Below are 16,314 nucleotides of genomic sequence, written 5' to 3' on the forward strand. Positions count from 1 at the left end.
CTCCCTCTCGCTCTCTCTCTCTCTCCCTCTCTCTCCTCCTCCTCCTCCTCCCTCTCCACAGGTCACTGCCCTCTCTGCCTCCCCTCGTCCTCTCTCCTCTCTCCTCAGTCTGACTCCATATCTTACACTCAGCACAGTGAGTCCAGCTCACCATCCAGCCGTCATGTTTCTGTTTCACCGCCTGTTCCTCGCCCTCCTGCTGCTCCAGCTGGCCGCCGCTCATCACGGTACGTTCAACCGAATCTAGACTTTAACGCACAGATAAACCGAGAAACTGTGTGTGTGGGTGTTGGCTGGCGGCCGGCAGGTGACACTTGACCCCGTCAGGTTTATGTTTTGACCCCGTCCAGATTTTTGAATTTTTTTGATGACCGACGGCGACGTGAAGCCTGCTGACGTTTCATTGGTCGAACAGAACGCTCGCCGGGCCCTGATTGGTCCAAACTGCCGTTCTGAAAAAACAGAGTCTCTCCGAAAACATTGGACAAAATGAAATGTATACAGGCGAGAGTGGGAGGAGCGACGTTTATATTTAAAGGAATATTCGGGCAAACGTGACCTGATGACACGTCAGCAGGGTTCATCCTCTGGGGAATATTTTTGTCCCTTTGTTGTCGAGCCATTGAGTACATGTTGACATATTTTAGGTAAAAAGTTTGTGATTGGCGGCTGAATGAAAAGTCAGAGAATAACCCGTTTATTTAGTTTTTATTCAAAGTATTTCAAAATGTACTCAACGAATTGTCAAAAGAGTTCAGACAGTTATGTTCCCCTGAGGATGAACCCTTTGACTTTTAATGTTTCCTGCCAGCAACTTAAAGTTTCACTTGTCCTGTAAAAATATTTGATTTTGATTGATTGTTTTACAGATTCATCGTTCCCCGGAGAGAAAGTTTTAAGTGAAATATCTCAACAACTATAAGATGGATTGTGATGAAATTTGGTTCAGACATTAATGTTCCCCAGAGGATGAACCCTTTGACTTTATATATGTTTTTGCTGGCAGCAGGTTTAAGTTTCACTCATGCAGTAAAAGTAGCATACCACTGATTTTGAACACTTCACTTAAAACCTAAAGCGCAACCCCATATAGGAAAAATTCACGAGGAAACGTCTTCAGGGAACCACAAATCTGATCCAGAAAGTTTGGATTCTTTTACTGAACAAGTTCAAAGATGAAAAGTCAGAGGATTTCTCCTCTGGGGAGCACGATTTTCATACCTTATTTTGTCAATTCATGGAGGAAATTTTGAGAAATTTTTAATATAAACTTAAAGTGCTGGTGGTACTGAATGAAAAGTTGTTGGATAACCAGTTTCTTTGGGGTTCATCCTCTGGGGAACATGAATGTGTGAACCAAATCAAGTCTCTGAAGTGTTGGACTCTTAACATGCACGTCAGACTGAAACGTAACGGTGGTTTAACACTTTGTCTTTCAGTCTTTTTGGACGATGAGGCAGCCAATCAGGTTCTGACGCGGCGGCGACGAGCCAACAGCTTTTTTGAGGAGATGAAACAAGGCAACATGGAGCGAGAGTGCGTGGAGGAACGCTGCGACTGGGAGGAGGCGCGAGAGATCTTTGAGGACAAAGAAAAAACTGTATGAACCAAATGTTGCAGCCAAACTCAATTTTGGGGACTCTTGTTCGTTAGCCAAGATCGTAGGGTCAGCTTAAGATTAACTTAGCACAAAGACGGGAAACGCCAAAGCTGCCAGATTTACAACCAGACTTTAGGACCATTTAACACCAGAGCTACTCCTTCGTGTATTTGTCGACTGAATATTCTGTCAGCAAAGATCCAACACATAAAAAAGACAGCTGCTTCCTTTTCAAAACTTGTCGAACTTTAACATTCAGCCAGAATGTATCACTGCGCAGATGAATCCCTCCACAAACCAGACAACTTAGAGACATAATTCACAAACATGTCTGTCTAAATTCCCATCAGATCGTTGTCGAGTCCATGTGGACGTTTGTGTCAAATTTTAAAAAGTTCCTTTAAGGTGTTTTTGAGCTATCACGTTCACAATGAGACAGATGTTTTTAATGTCATGGTGCGGAAATTGTTTTAGTGAGTGTGACATTATCTGTGCAGCACAAATTTCCCCTGCAGGGACAATAAAGTGTATCGTATCGTATCGTATCGTATCGTATCGTATCGTATCGTATCGAGACAACATCCTAGAGCCTTTGACTAACAAATTCTTATCTAAACTAAGTCAGTGTTGAGTCCAAGTGGATGTTTGTGCCAAATTTGTAGACATTCCCTATCAGTGTTTTTTGAGATAACACAATCACAAGATTGAGACAAAAAAGGTTACATGACCTCCAAATTCTAATAAGCTAATTGCTGAGTCAAGGGGAGGTATGTGCCAAATTTTAAGCGGTTCCCTCAGGGTGTTTTAGAGATATCACGACGCAACGTCACAGTGACCCACGAATCAGGTAACACTGACCCACAAATTCCAATCAGTTTATCGTTGAGTCGAAGTGGACGTTTGTGCCGAATTTTAAAAAGACTCTTCAAGGTGTTTTTGAGATATTGCGTTCACAACGACACGTCTCTCTCAATTATCTATTCTAATCTAATCAGAAGTCACTGTTGAGTCCAAGTGGACGTTTGTGCCGAATCTGAAATAATTCTCTCAAGGCATTTTTGAAATATCAAGTTCTCAAGAATGAGACAGATGAAATGTCACAGACAAACTGATCTGACTTTAAGTTTCATTTTTCTGCTTGTCTTGTTTTGCAGGATGAATTCTGGGCCAAATATCTTGGTAAGACGTTTGTTCTGTGTTCGGCCCATTTACAGATCAGATCTACGAAATTCGTGTAAAAAGTACAATTTTATATAAGCTCTTATTTTTACTGTTCGAATTGTTCTCTGTACTTTTGATTTGACATTTTGTTTATCTCCACCTGTCTTTTGATCGTCTAATCTTGTTTTTAGGGGTTTTTTTTAGCTGCAATTTTTACTAAGAAGCACTTTGAGCTGCATGTTTTTTATGAATAAACACTGCACAGAGATTTAGATGTTTGGGAGTCATATCAGGCACTGTTTTAAATGTAGGGAGGTCCAGTTTCACGTGGTATAAACTTCTCTTGTTGACTGTCCTGCAGACGGAGACGCATGCGTGTCCAATCCCTGCGCTCATGACGGACTCTGCAAAGACGGAATTGGTAGCTACTCCTGCTACTGCCAGGCTGGATACCAGGGCTTCAACTGCGAAATCGGTAAAGAATCAGAGTCAGTCTGAACTCAGGGCTGAAACATGGAGCTCTGCGGGGTAACTTTTAGTTTGAGGGGAGGAACTATTTCGGAGAAACTCTAAAGTAACGTCCATCTCTTCGATAAAACGTTGGTTTCTGAGAGTTTTCAGTCATGTTGAAAGAGGGGTCAACTTTAAAGATCTGTGGTCCAGATTAAAAACTCAAAAGACATCAGAATGAGGGTTGAGCAGCTGGTGGGAGGTCGGGACAGCCGTCCCTGGTGTTGACAGTGTGTCCTTTGTCTCTGCAGTGATTCCTGAGCTCTGTGAGAATAAAAACGGCGGCTGCGAACACTTCTGCAATGTTGTCCGAGGAAACATTCAGTGCTCCTGCGCACAGGGATATTTCCTGGGATCAGACGACAAATCCTGCGACTCCAACGGTGAAGAGACATTTCTGTCTGTGCAGAATCAGAGGACATGGACACTCAACCCACTCTGTTTGGGGTCCAATTCTTCCAGTCGCAGCAGCCCAATCCATGTTTCTAGGATTTTAGGACATTTTTAGTATTTTAGGACATTTCTAGGATATAGGAACATTAGTGTCTTAGCTGTGTCTTCTGTCAGGGGGTGGCGGATCTATTCTGATGCTGTTTCATGCACTCCGGCTAAAGACTAAAAGGGCAAAAACAAATATATCAGGGGCCAGATTTGGGCCGCGGGTCACAGGTTGAGTATCACTGTCACATGATTACGGAGGAATGACCCACACTTCTCTGCCTGTGATGGGTTAGAAATCGTTGCCTTCACTGGTTGGATCGGTTCAGGTTGGGTTAAGAATGCGGTTTAGCCAAATCAGAGGCAGCGTGAGGTGGGCCATTCCTTCGCCATCCTTGGATTTGTACATTTATGTGACCATCCTGTGGCGCCGCCGTCGGCGCAGAAACATCATCAAACAGCTGCCACGCTTCTTTCACTCTGACCTCTGACCTTCACTTGCAGAGCCCTTCAAATGTGGTGCCGTCATCGCTGAAAACATCCGGACTGTTTTCAGGTATGAGCGCCAGAACACCACACACAGAAACGCCACTCACGGGAATGCCACTCACGGGAACGCCACTCACGGGAACGCCACTCACGGGAACGCCACTGGGTCCAACCTGACGGATGTCAATGGCAGCTCCACATCCTCATTCTCTGGGAAAAGCGGTGACGAGAAGGTTAAAGAAGAAGACGACATAATTGAGGAAATGATTTTCTCTCAGATGGCGGGGATGACCCGCATTGTCAACGGAGAGGACTGTCCCCCGGGAGAATGTCCATGGCAGGTATAGACACTTTTTTAAAGACATACGAGAACTGAAAGACAACATACAGTGATGATGATGTGAGTGGTGTTTCCTTGGACAGAGAGTGGAGAGTGTTAGTCCACAACTGCCAAAGTGTCCATTATTGTCTTTACATGGACCTTTGGCTGGTTTTACTTGTCCTGGTGTCCATTTCTGTCTCCAGATGGACCCTTTAGAAACTTTACTTGTCCAGCTGTCCATTATTGTCTCCAAATGGACCCTTAAGAGTCCATTTTTGTCCCCAGTTGGCCAGTGGGGAAGCTGTACTTGTCCAGTTGTCTATTATTGTCTCCAAATGGACCCTTGGGAGTCCGTAATTGTCTCCAGATGAACCCTTTAGCAACTTTACTTGCCCAGGTGTCCATTATAGTCTACAGATGGACACTTGGATGTCTATTATTGTCTCCAGGGGGACACTTGGGGGTCCATTACTGTCTCTGGTTGGCCAGAAGGGAAGCTGTATTTGCCCAGGTGTCCACTGTTGTCTCCAAATGGACTGTTGGCCAGCTATATTTGTCAAGGTGTCCATTATTGTCCCCAGATGGACACATGGGGGTCCATACTTGCATATTTTGTCTCATGAACAGTTTCCTGTCTCGTGCTACAGGCTCTCCTCCTGAATGAGGAGGACCGAGGGTTCTGCGGAGGAACCATCCTCAACGAGTACATCATCCTGACCGCCGCCCACTGCATGAACCAATCACGTTACATCTACGTCAAGCTGGGTAGGTCTGACCGACCAATCACGGATGAGGGTGTAGATGTACGGAGGTGTCTAACATGCTCTGTGCATGCCCAGGTGAGTTTGACGTGTTGGTGGATCACGGGAACGAAGCGACCCACCTGGTGGAAACCATCATAACCCACAACAAGTACCGGCCGGACACCTACCACAATGACATCGCCCTCATCAAACTGGCCACGCCCATCAAGTTCAGCAGGTTCATCCTGCCGGCCTGCATCCCGGAGCAGGACTTCGCCGAGAAGGTGAACCTCCACAGCTCACTGATAGACACCGCAGAGTTCATATCAACTTTTTCCATGTTTGTGTGTGAATTCTTGAGTTATGGCCCAAACCATGTTTTGCAGGGTCACTGTGAAGTTGACGTTTGACCTTTAATGATCAAAGCTCTTCCCTCCTCTCGCAGGTGTTGATGCGGCAGCCGGACGGCATGGTCAGCGGTTTTGGGCGTCTCGGCGAAGGTCGGCAGCCCTCCACCATCTTGCAGCGCCTCACCTTGCCCTACGTGGATCGCCTCACCTGCATCGAATCCACCCAGCTGCGAATCTCCACCCGCATGTTCTGCGCCGGCTACGACACGATAGCCAAGGATGCCTGCCAAGGCGACAGTGGAGGGCCACACGTCACACGCTACCGCGACACCTACTTTGTGACGGGCATCGTGAGCTGGGGCGAAGGCTGCGCTCGCAAAGGAAAGTACGGCATCTACACCCAGGTGTCCAAGTACATCCGCTGGATCCACGAAGGCATCGACAAGCTGATGCTCAAAGAGCAGAGCGGCAGCCGAGTGCGGCGGCACAGCAGCACCATCCAGAGGCTGGTCCTGTAGGACGGCAGGATTTCATCGCCGAAGTCCACCGAGCGGAGATCAGCGGCACTTTGTGCCTCTCACGTAACTTTCACGTTTCTGAACACATTTCAAACTCTGAAAAACTTTGACCACATTTACCCGTTTTAAAAATCTGTATTAATTCTTTTTGTTTGGCCACCAGGGGGCAGCAGAGCTGCATCAACGCTGTTCAACATGCGGTCGCCTTAAAGTGAATTCGTTCCTACTTTTTGCCGATTTAGGTAGCAGAGAGCATCACCTGACATCAGCTGATTAAGCTGACATGTTAGGAAACTTTCATTTTCAGTTTTATTAAAAAATAATGAATAAATCTGTGAATGACAGCGTTTGTTTTCCTGTAGTTTTTTATCCATCACTGTCACAAATGAGCTTTTGTGAATCCGATGCAAAATAAAGAAAACCTCAATAACAGTCTGAACTTTTTGTTTTGTGTGTCTGAAATCAAATATTACAAATTTTATTTGCCTACTTATTTTTTTTCATTGAAGTTTAACCCTTTAAAACCTGGAGCAACACGTATTTAAACCTTTGAACTCTGAGCAAATGTTTTAAAAAAATAGTAGAATTAGAAAATTATTTTTGAAAAGCTAGGGAAAATGTCAAGGAAAAAAGAAAAAAATAGGGAAAAAGTTTATCGATAATTCAAATCATTACATATTTAAAATGATGTTATATTTTTTTATTTGTAAATTTTCAGGTAATTTTCTTGTACTTTTTCCTAATTTCTTCCTAATTTGTGGTTCATTTCTTTTTTTGTTTGTCATTAACACATTCCCACTTTTCACAGGGATTATTTATGTACAGTATATGTATATACGCATATATGTCATCAAGATTTTATCAATGCAGATTTTTATTTGAAAATATAAATTTTCATTTTTGGTAATTGTTGAAAATGTACTCAATTACTCATAGCTCTAACATTTCATATTTTCTTCTATGATTTTATTTTTGAGATTGCACGTTCATTCTTGGAAATACTATTCAGTTAATAAATCAGACAAACTGAATTTGGGTTGTTGTGGGTGGAACCAGAGAAAGCCGTCTGAAGATGTCACTTTGGAAACTCGTCCTGGATTAACCTCTGAAAACTGAAGCCGACTGGCAAAGCAATTTTTAAAAAAGCAATAAATTAGTAAAAAGTGACATGAAAATAATCTAAAAATAAGAAAAAAAGAAAGACAGAAAACGTCAGAAAGTGCTAAACAAATAAATACTTTCTGAAACATAATTTTAATTATATGATTAACATAATTTTAAATGTACTTTGGACATTTTTAACCCCACTTTTTTGATCATATATAATAACCCCCCACTGGTTTTCAGATCATTTTCTTGTCAACTTATTTTCTTATTAACATAATTTATACTATTTTAAAGATTGCAGAACATTTCGAGCGCAGTCGCCCACTATGTTTTTCTGAAAGAAATCAGTCCAGTTGAAGTGGTTTCAATGCTACTGAAAGGAAGAAAACTGAGGTTGATCCAGGTGTGAAAGGGTTAAAGTATTCATTGATTGTTGAGAAATCTGAGTTGTCACCTGCGACTCTGGGAAGTCACCTTCGATATATTTTGGTATTTTCTGTGTCTTCATAGAACAGCAGTAATTCGAAGTATCTGAATTTCAGCGCTGATGAACTGATGTGCAAATATAAGAAAGAGAATCTCATTTTTAACGGGCTGCCGTGTCGCTGCATGAAGAGCAGCTGGATTTTTCTGCACGTTGTGTCCGTTATTTGAATCGTCTTCAATGATTAATCTTTTGTTTGTCTGAAATCAACAGACGGACGGCTGAAGTTTCAGAGGTTGGACGCGCTGCTTGTTTTGAGGACAGAGTCCAGCGCGGGGACACGGCGTTTACCAGAACTGTCGTTTTTATCTTAACTCTTCACTGAAACGCAAATAGGTGAAAAACTGTCGAAAGAAAACAGCATATTTTTGAAAAAGTGTCGAATAAATCTGTCTGTAAAACGACAGACGCCTGACTTCGAAGAACTGATCACATTTCGGATGTTTTGCTCCACTCGTTCATACTTTCATATTTTTAATATTTGTCATATTGAACACTGAGCAGCAGATTTAATGTAGTTTAATGAAGTGTGTGTGTGTGTGTGTGTGTGTGTAGCTGAGTCAGTGTCATGGCAGCCAGCATCATGTCGGCGTGCTGTCGAGCGTCTCTTCTCTACCTCTTCACTTGTTTCCTTCAGGTTCTCATCCAAGGACAAGGTAGGACACCTCTGACCTCTGACCTCTGGGGTCTCTGGTTTGTTTATCAGTGTGTCGTTGAACTATTTCATTTATAACGCACCATAATACAGTTAATAAAAAACAAAAAAAACTGACACGAAACATAAACTCTGAAAAGCTACGGTGCACCATTCGTGCCAAACACATCCGGTTTTTGTGTCGTTTTTATCATGATTAAGAACACAATTATGCACCAACGTGCCAAAACGACAAAAACATCAAAACAGTTACTGTTAAATTACTGACTGACTCAGTTTGATAGAACTATGATGCCGATTTCTGCACAGTGAAATATAATTTATATTACATGCATAACTAAATATGTCATACTTCGAAGTGTTCAATACAAACATAACTTTCCGTGTTATGTATACATTTAACTAAGTCGTAAAGATGACATACTATTTATACTTTAGGTATGTTGAACATTAAAAAAGATAACTGTGAATTATTAATCCAAAGTGGTTATATAAAATTGTCATAATTATAATTTGATCTCCACTCAGTGTGTCATAATTACAGTTTACGCTGCTTTGATTATGTCAAGAAATTAAATCAGAAATTAAAAATTATTAATTAGTTAGTTATTAGTAATTGGTTATTAATTTCTTAGTTATGAAGTAAAAACTACATTGATGATGCAACTATGATGCAGCTGATTAATATTTACATTATGATTTATACTAAATTTGTGTTTAAATATGTTAAACTTAGAAACTCGACTCCATATATAACAAGAAAAACAGGTTTTATATCGTCGTTGGTAAGATATAATAAGAAAGATATTAATTTATTAACTCTGAAAACTACAACTATAATTATGTTATAAGGGTTTTTACCATGTATATGTATTACTAAGTAATAACAGTTAATGCGGTAATTATAGTTTAAGTGCAATTGGAATTAAAATTTAAAAAATGTGATTTATTGTGCCATAAACACAACAAAGTATAAATGATAATTATCATTATCAATTATCAAAGGTTACAGTGCAATCAAGTATTATGTAATAAGCTATGTTTATGATATAATTAGGATGAAGTTGATAAACACACATTATACTTAAGATTATATTTATTTTTAAATATGTAACAGAAACTACATTGCATATATGATACAGTTTGTAAAAATTTCAACATACAGTCATAATTATTTGTGATAAATATTATTTACTGTAGAGATTAAACTGTAAACCTACATAATTTAGAATTAATAACAAAGAAATTATTATGTAATAATAAGAAGTTAACCAAAGGTCAGAATTATTCAAAACTGTGTAAAAAGCATTAAAGGCGTATTACTTGTATGACATCACATGTAAAATTTATGCTTACTTTGTGCAAAAAAGTAAAAATACTGAATATCTGACGTCTCTTCTATAAACAAATACGTGTGTATGTTCTCTGTTTACCTTATATTTAAATTCCTTTGTTATAATCACGCATTTTAATCGTTTTCTTAATAATTATATTAATTGAAATCATTATTGATGAGTTCCCCGCATTACGCGTCTAACTACAGATTTTGAATTTCACTGTACGAAGTGTTCCAGGACGGTCAGAAGCGTTCCGTGTTCCTGCGCTCGAAACGGGCCAACTCGTTCCTGGTGGAGGAGATCCTGCAGGGGAACCTGGAGCGGGAATGTTACGAGGAGATCTGCAACCACGAGGAGGCGCGAGAGTACTTTGAGGACACGGCCAAGACGGTCAGAGCCTAAACGGTTAATGCAGAGCGTGCATCGCATCGTTATAAAGTGATGGTTTAACTGGTTTTAATTTTATAAAGTGATGGTTTAACTGGTGTTAATTATAAAGTGATGGTTTAACTGGTTTTAATTTTATAAAGTGATGGTTTAACTGGTTGTAACTGTCACATGCTGGTTTCACTGGTTGTAACTGTCACATGCTGGTGTCACTGGTGTCACTGGTGTGTCTGCGGCGTTCAGGAGGCCTTCTGGACGGTTTACTTTGGTGAGTTGAAGTTTAAGAGAAAAAACATTTGTGCTTCTTTTTTATTTGATTCTTACTTTTATCACATTTTTCTTACGTTTTAAAGCTGCTGCTCATTTATTCTGTTCCTTTAAACAGTTTACATTTATAATCATGTGAGATCAAACCATGTATTGATGATGTGATCAGTGTGATTGACCTGTGATCAGTGTGATTGATCTGTGATCAGTGTGATTGGATCTGTGATCAGTGTGATTGATTTGTGATCAGTTAATGTATTGATCTGTGATCAGTGTGATTGATCTGATCAGTGTGATTGATCTGTGATCAGTGTGATTGATTTGTGATCAGATTATGTATTGATCTGTGATCAGTGTGTGATCTGATTTGTGATTGATTTGTGATCAGATTATGTATTGATCTGTGATCAGTGTGATTGATCTGATTGATCAGTGTGATTGATTTGTGATCAGATTAATGTATTGATCTGTGATCAGTGTGATTGATTTGTGATCAGATTATGTATTGATCTGTGATCAGTGTATGTGTTATTGATGTGATCAGTTAATGTATTGATCTGTGATCAGTGTGATTGATCTGTGATCAGTGTGATTGATTTGTGATCAGTTAATGTATTGATCTGTGGTCAGATGGGGACCAGTGCCTTCCTGACCCCTGTCTTCACGGAGGGAACTGCACCGATAGAGTGGGCGGGTTCAACTGCTCCTGCCCCGCCCCTTACTACGGACCAGTCTGTGAACTGGGAGCACTGGGAGAGGGCGGACAGCCGTCGCCTGCACCGCAGGGCTCCGCTGCAGGTTTGGACCACGCCTACAGTGACAGTTAGCCCCGCCCCTCTGAGGTGTGACGTGACGTTTGCCTCTGATTGTCTCCGTGTGTCTCAGAATCTGCAGAGTGTCCGACGGACGGGCCGACGGCGTGCCACCAGCTGTGCGCGGCGTCCTATCAGTCCTTCAGCTGCTCCTGCCTGCCGGGCTTCAAACTGCAGAAGGACGGGCGGAGCTGCCTGCCTGAAGGTCTGACACCACCGCCACCGCCGTGACTGCCACACATTTCCTGTTTACAGGCGCACTAACGACGTGTTTGTGTCCTCAGTGGAGTTCCCCTGCGGACGACTTCCTGAGCGCTTCAACTCCTCCGCTTCAGCGTGGCCCTGGCAGGTGAGAGCGCCTCAGCCAATCACAGCAAGGCGGAGGCTCAGCACTACATGATGCGTTCGTTTTGCTCTTTCAGGTGACCCTGCTGGACAGCAGAGGGGCGGAGCTCTGTGGCGGCGTGGTGCTGGGCCGGCGCTCTGTCCTGACCGCTGCCCGCTGCCTCATCCCGGACTCGGGGTCCGACCTCCGACCTTCCGATGTCTTCGTGGTCGCCGGTACTGAACGCTGCATTATTACATTCACTATGAGGCCAAAAGTATGTGGACAGATGACAGTTTAATAGAGTCAGGTTCGGGTATTTAACCCTTTGAAACTTGAACAGACTGGCTTAAATTTTTAAAAAAATTATACATAAATATGAAAAGACGACAATGAGCAATGAACGGAGAAATTACCCAAAAATTAGCAACAAAATGTACAAGAAAATTATCAAAAATTAATGAAAAGAAAAAAGAAAAAGTTTTTAAAAACAGCTAAAGAAATGTGAAGGACAAAAGTAAAAGCAAGGGAAAATATTTTTATGACAAAGAAAGCAGAAAAGCTATGACGGGAGCAAAGACAAAAAAAAAAAAAAAGCATGGTGAAAAAAAACAGGAAAAAAGGCCAAAGGAAAAAGAAAAGGCTCGAGGAAAAATAATAATTAAACAAAAAACTAGGGAAGCGGCTGGAGAAAAATATCTAGGAATAAAGGAAAAAAAAGGAAAAACTACATTTATAATTATCATAATTACACATTTAAATTACGTTACAAAATTATAACATTTTACTGACTTTGTCCTGGTTATTTCCTTGTTTGTTTGTTTGTTTCACTCATTTTTAGTTAATATTGCTGTATTTTTTGTTGTTATTTCTTAATTTGTCACTAATTGTTGGGCCAGTTCTTCTTTCTTTCTTTCTTTCTTTCTTTTGACAGAAATCAGTTTGCTCAGGTTTCAAAGGGTTAATCAAAGCACAAAATCTGCTGACTTTTATTGTTAAATTGAAGATCGACTTCACAATAAAAGTCCACTGGATGACGGTAAATTCTCGTCTCGTAGGCGACGACGATGACCTGGTGGTCGTCCCTGTGCGGGCAGTCCACGTCCATGACCGTTTCCGTCCAGGTCACCATGACAACGACCTGGCCCTTCTGGAGCTGGTCGGCCCCCTGCGCTTTGGCCCCACCCTCCGCCACCTCTGCTTGCCCACCAAGGACTTCTGCGAAAACATCCTGATGCATTCTGGGACGACGGGTGCGGCGGGGCGGACCCGGGACCTGGTCTACATGACGCTGGACGAGTGCCGCGCTCAGCTTAACGTCTCGCACCCGCTCAGCAACAAAATGTTCTGCATGAGGCGGCAGAACAGCGTCCAGGGGAGCCCAAACGGACACACAGCGTATCAAAACCGGAGCGGCGCCCGAGAGACGCCAAACAGAGCAGAAAACTACCACAGCAGCAGGTCCGAGCCCTCAGTCAGCGCCCGGCCATGTGGTGGCCTGTTGCCAGGGACGCCGGTCGCCACGGAGGAGCGTGGGACGGCATACGTGACCGGGCTGCTGATGTCGTCGTCCTCGGGCTGCCAGGACGGCACCGGCGGTCTGGTGTTCACCAAACTGTCCCGCTACCTAAGCTGGATCAGACCAAGGCTGGAGGAGGCCAAAGATCACATGACCCCACAAGTCAACCAGTACCCCGAGAGACGCTGAGCCGCCGCCATTGTTCAGCTGCCGCCGCCATCGTTCAGCCGCCGCCGCCATCGTTCAGCCGCGTACAGAATCGTCAGAGTTCAGGAGTGAAAATGTGGTTTCTGCGTCTCAGTTTCTTCATCTGTGGTTTGTTGTGTTTTATTTTAATTTTAACATTATTTCTGTTTCTGAGACAAACGGGAGAAATCTAATGTGACGCTGACCTTTGACCTTTTGAAGATAAAACGTCATTATTTTGTCCTGTCAGACGCTTGTGTAAAGTTCTGTCAAAGTTAAGGTGTGAGGTCAGCGACCTTCAACCTTTGACCATCAAAATTAATCAGTTCATTGTAAAGACGAAGTGGACGTTTGTGCCAAATTTTAATAAATTGTCTGTAGGTGTTCTTTATATATTTTTACTGTTTGAAGTGAGCAGATTTACAAAGATAAAGACTCCAGTACCCACAATGCACCATCCATAGCTCGAGAACTTACGTTAATGATGAGAATAAAGAGTTGAAGACGCTGTACAAACCAGCAGCCGTTTTATTCAACATTTCTTTACAGTACAAAATAAAATAAAGAGAATGATCTGAATGTTTCCCGGAGCGTCGCAGCCAGAGGGGATTGTGGGTAACGTAGTCTAAGAGACTGAAGAGAGAGGAGGGAACGGGTTCTGTTTACTGACCACCAGCTTCTGGTGCTGATGGGAGATGTACCCTTTGATGTGACCCTGAGCGGAGAAGAAGAAGAAGAAGAATGGTGGGTCTACTTCCTGTTTCCTCTGTGTGTGTGTGTGTGTGTGTGTCTGTGTGTGTGTGTGCGTGCACTCACCACATAGATGAGGTTGGCGAGGATACACTGCACCTCGTCGATGTCCACGTCCTCCAGCTGCATCATCTTCAGAGCCACCAGGAAGGCGTCCAGAGGCAGCTGATGAGTCCTCAGCAGGAGGTACCTGAGGACGGACACAGGGACAGGACATGTCTTCACCTCATCCTGCTGGATGTTTGTGCCAAATTCTGTCACACTTAGTCTATGAATTCCTGAGTTACGGCTAAAAAAAGGGCCGTTTTCTGAGGTCACCGTGACCTTTAAACTAAGAAACTCTAATGAGTTCATTCTTGACTCAAACTAGATTTTTTTGCCAAATTTGAAAAAAAAATCCCAAAGGGAATTTGTCAGATCGTATATTCACGGGGACGCAAAGAACAGGGTCACTGTGACACTGACCGTGACCTTTATCCACCATTCTGATCAGTTTGTTGTTAATTCCACATGGACATTTGTGCCAAACATATAAAAAAAATCCCTCAAGGTGTTCTTGAGGTATCACTTTAGCAAGAATGAGACAGATGCGCGGTCATAGGAACTGTGACTGTGACTATCAAAGCGTCATCAGTTCATTGTCGAGTTCACGTTTGGGCTGAATTCAAAGAAATTTCCACAAGGTAATCTTAAGACAATTCATTAATCAGTCTGCAAAAAACAGGGTCCTAGTGACCCTAACCTTTGACCAGCAAATTCGATTGACTTTATCTGTGACTCAAAGTGAATGTTTGTGCCAAATTTGAAGAAACACTATGAAGTCGTTCTTCAAATATCACGTTTTAGTTTTTTTTCCCTCAGACAATGTGAGGGTCTAAGGCCAGAGGGATGTTGTAGGCTGTAAAGCCCTCTGAGGAAAACTGTGTTTTGTGAAAATGGGCTCTATAAATAAAATTGAATTGAACTGAATTGAAGGTCACTCTGATCTTGATCTTTGACCACCGAAATCTAATCAGATCATTGTTAAGTCCAACTGGACGTTTGTGCCAAATTTAAAGAAATTTCCTCAAAGCAATCATGACGTATTTAGACAGACAAGATCATAGTGACCTTGACCTACAACCATCCAATTTTAATCCGTTCATTCTTGACTGAATGTTTGTGCCAAATAAAAGGAAATTCCCTTAAAGTGTTTGAGAGGTAACATGATAATGAGAATAAGAGATGTAAGGTCACAGTGACCTTGACCTTTGACCAACAAACTCTCATCAGTTCATCCTTATGCCCAAGTGAACGTTTGTGCCAAATATAAAAAAAATTCCAACAAGCTGTTCAGATAATGCGCTCATGAGGCTGCAAAGCACATGGTCACCTTGACCTTTGACCACCAGATTCTGATCGGTTGATGGTTGAGTTTTGCTGGACGTTTGTGCTGAATTAGGGGCTGCGGCGGCGGTCCGGGTGGTACTCACACTTTCTTGAAGAGGTTCCTGTAGGTGATGATCCGGAGCTTCTCCAGGATCAGGAAGATCCCGCAGCGGATGAAGAAGGTCTCGTGTTTGGACAGCGCCTCGTTCAGCAGCAGCAGGTTCCCCTCGCTGAAACACACGCAGCTCACCGTGACCTCACTGATGAATTCACGTAACACGTGTCGCACCGTTTCACACAGCGCGTCATGAGCGCGTGAGCAGCGTCGACCACGTTGTTGTTTTTTCAGCGCTCATGAGAGTGTGCACGCTGCTCCCCTGAGCAGCGCCTGTCAGGCGTGTCTGAGCCGCGCGTCAGCTGCAGCACATCGACAGAAACGGTGGCTCGCCGTTTTTTACCTGTGACGCTCGCGTTAGTTGATTCTGCACCGCTTTATACTGCAGTTTAAAGTCTCTCTGTCACAGAGATGATGTTTGTTTTACCTTGACTTCCTTATTCCCTTTCAAAACAAAAGCCCCCAGACTGTAACTGTCAAACACAGATTAGCAGTTAAGTCTGGGCTAGTTTAAGTTGGGGAATAATGCGCTGCAGTGTGTGACAAGTTTCAAAATGTTATTTCTGGTAAATTCATCGTTATACTAATCGAGTAATAAAAAATAATAGATCAATAAAACAATTATTGATAGATAATCATTAGGTGCAGCACTCTTGATGATGTCACTGTGATGTCACTGATGACGCCTCTGCTTACCTCACAGCTCTGGTGACGTCGGCGAACTGCATGAGGTCGTATTTCCTCAGCAGCTGATGAGTCGGCATGTGACCCTGAAACAAGACTTCGCCGTCAGACTGGGAGGACTGGACTCTGAGCGACTGTAAACTCGTGTAAACTGGTGTGCAGTGGTTAAACCGGTGTAAACTGGTGT

General features: G+C 42.6%; 3 protein-coding genes across 3 annotated transcripts in view; 2 read left to right on the plus strand and 1 right to left on the minus strand.

Annotated features, from left to right (window-relative positions):
* The first annotated feature begins 55 nt into the window (after window positions 1–55).
* On the plus strand, window positions 56–6,563 carry f10 (coagulation factor X). The gene is made up of 9 exons (XM_042512942.1): window positions 56–227; window positions 1,440–1,600; window positions 2,755–2,779; window positions 3,123–3,236; window positions 3,523–3,654; window positions 4,214–4,539; window positions 5,168–5,285; window positions 5,360–5,547; window positions 5,709–6,563. The coding sequence occupies exons 1-9, from the start codon at window positions 164–166 to the stop codon at window positions 6,129–6,131; spliced, it is 1,551 nt and encodes a 516-aa protein (XP_042368876.1). The 5' UTR covers window positions 56–163; the 3' UTR covers window positions 6,132–6,563.
* Window positions 6,564–7,955: 1,392 nt separating this feature from the next.
* Window positions 7,956–13,730, plus strand: prozb (protein Z, vitamin K-dependent plasma glycoprotein b). Its single transcript, XM_042512854.1, has 9 exons — window positions 7,956–8,058; window positions 8,278–8,378; window positions 9,944–10,104; window positions 10,345–10,369; window positions 10,999–11,166; window positions 11,254–11,385; window positions 11,465–11,529; window positions 11,603–11,741; window positions 12,564–13,730. The coding sequence occupies exons 2-9, from the start codon at window positions 8,291–8,293 to the stop codon at window positions 13,211–13,213; spliced, it is 1,428 nt and encodes a 475-aa protein (XP_042368788.1). The 5' UTR covers window positions 7,956–8,058; window positions 8,278–8,290; the 3' UTR covers window positions 13,214–13,730.
* Window positions 13,724–16,314, minus strand: part of pcid2 (PCI domain containing 2) — a 3,333-nt gene continuing 742 nt past the window's right edge. The window contains exons 2-5 of the mRNA XM_042513416.1: window positions 16,140–16,307; window positions 15,433–15,558; window positions 14,027–14,150; window positions 13,724–13,925 (exon numbers count right to left, since the gene is read on the minus strand). Coding sequence (XP_042369350.1) covers window positions 13,836–13,925; window positions 14,027–14,150; window positions 15,433–15,558; window positions 16,140–16,307 — 508 coding nt within the window. The 3' untranslated portion in view covers window positions 13,724–13,835. The remainder of the gene's footprint in view (window positions 13,926–14,026; window positions 14,151–15,432; window positions 15,559–16,139; window positions 16,308–16,314) is intronic.

This window comes from Plectropomus leopardus, chromosome 24, assembly GCF_008729295.1.
Source record: "Plectropomus leopardus isolate mb chromosome 24, YSFRI_Pleo_2.0, whole genome shotgun sequence".
Taxonomy (NCBI): Eukaryota; Metazoa; Chordata; class Actinopteri; order Perciformes; family Serranidae; genus Plectropomus; species Plectropomus leopardus.

What these genes read in the sequence shown, in the direction of transcription:
- f10 (XM_042512942.1), top strand. Translation starts at nt 164, where the DNA reads ATGTTTCTGTTTCACCGCCTGTTCCTCGCCCTCCTGCTGCTCCAGCTG. An exon ending in ATTCTGGGCCAAATATCTTG is followed by an intron (nt 2,780 to 3,122) that starts GTAAGACGTTTG and finishes ACTGTCCTGCAG; the next exon opens with ACGGAGACGCATGCGTGTCC. An exon ending in TTACATCTACGTCAAGCTGG is followed by an intron (nt 5,286 to 5,359) that starts GTAGGTCTGACC and finishes GTGCATGCCCAG; the next exon opens with GTGAGTTTGACGTGTTGGTG.
- prozb (XM_042512854.1), top strand. Translation starts at nt 8,291, where the DNA reads ATGGCAGCCAGCATCATGTCGGCGTGCTGTCGAGCGTCTCTTCTCTAC. An exon ending in TTGAGGACACGGCCAAGACG is followed by an intron (nt 10,105 to 10,344) that starts GTCAGAGCCTAA and finishes TGCGGCGTTCAG; the next exon opens with GAGGCCTTCTGGACGGTTTA. An exon ending in GCGGAGCTGCCTGCCTGAAG is followed by an intron (nt 11,386 to 11,464) that starts GTCTGACACCAC and finishes TTGTGTCCTCAG; the next exon opens with TGGAGTTCCCCTGCGGACGA.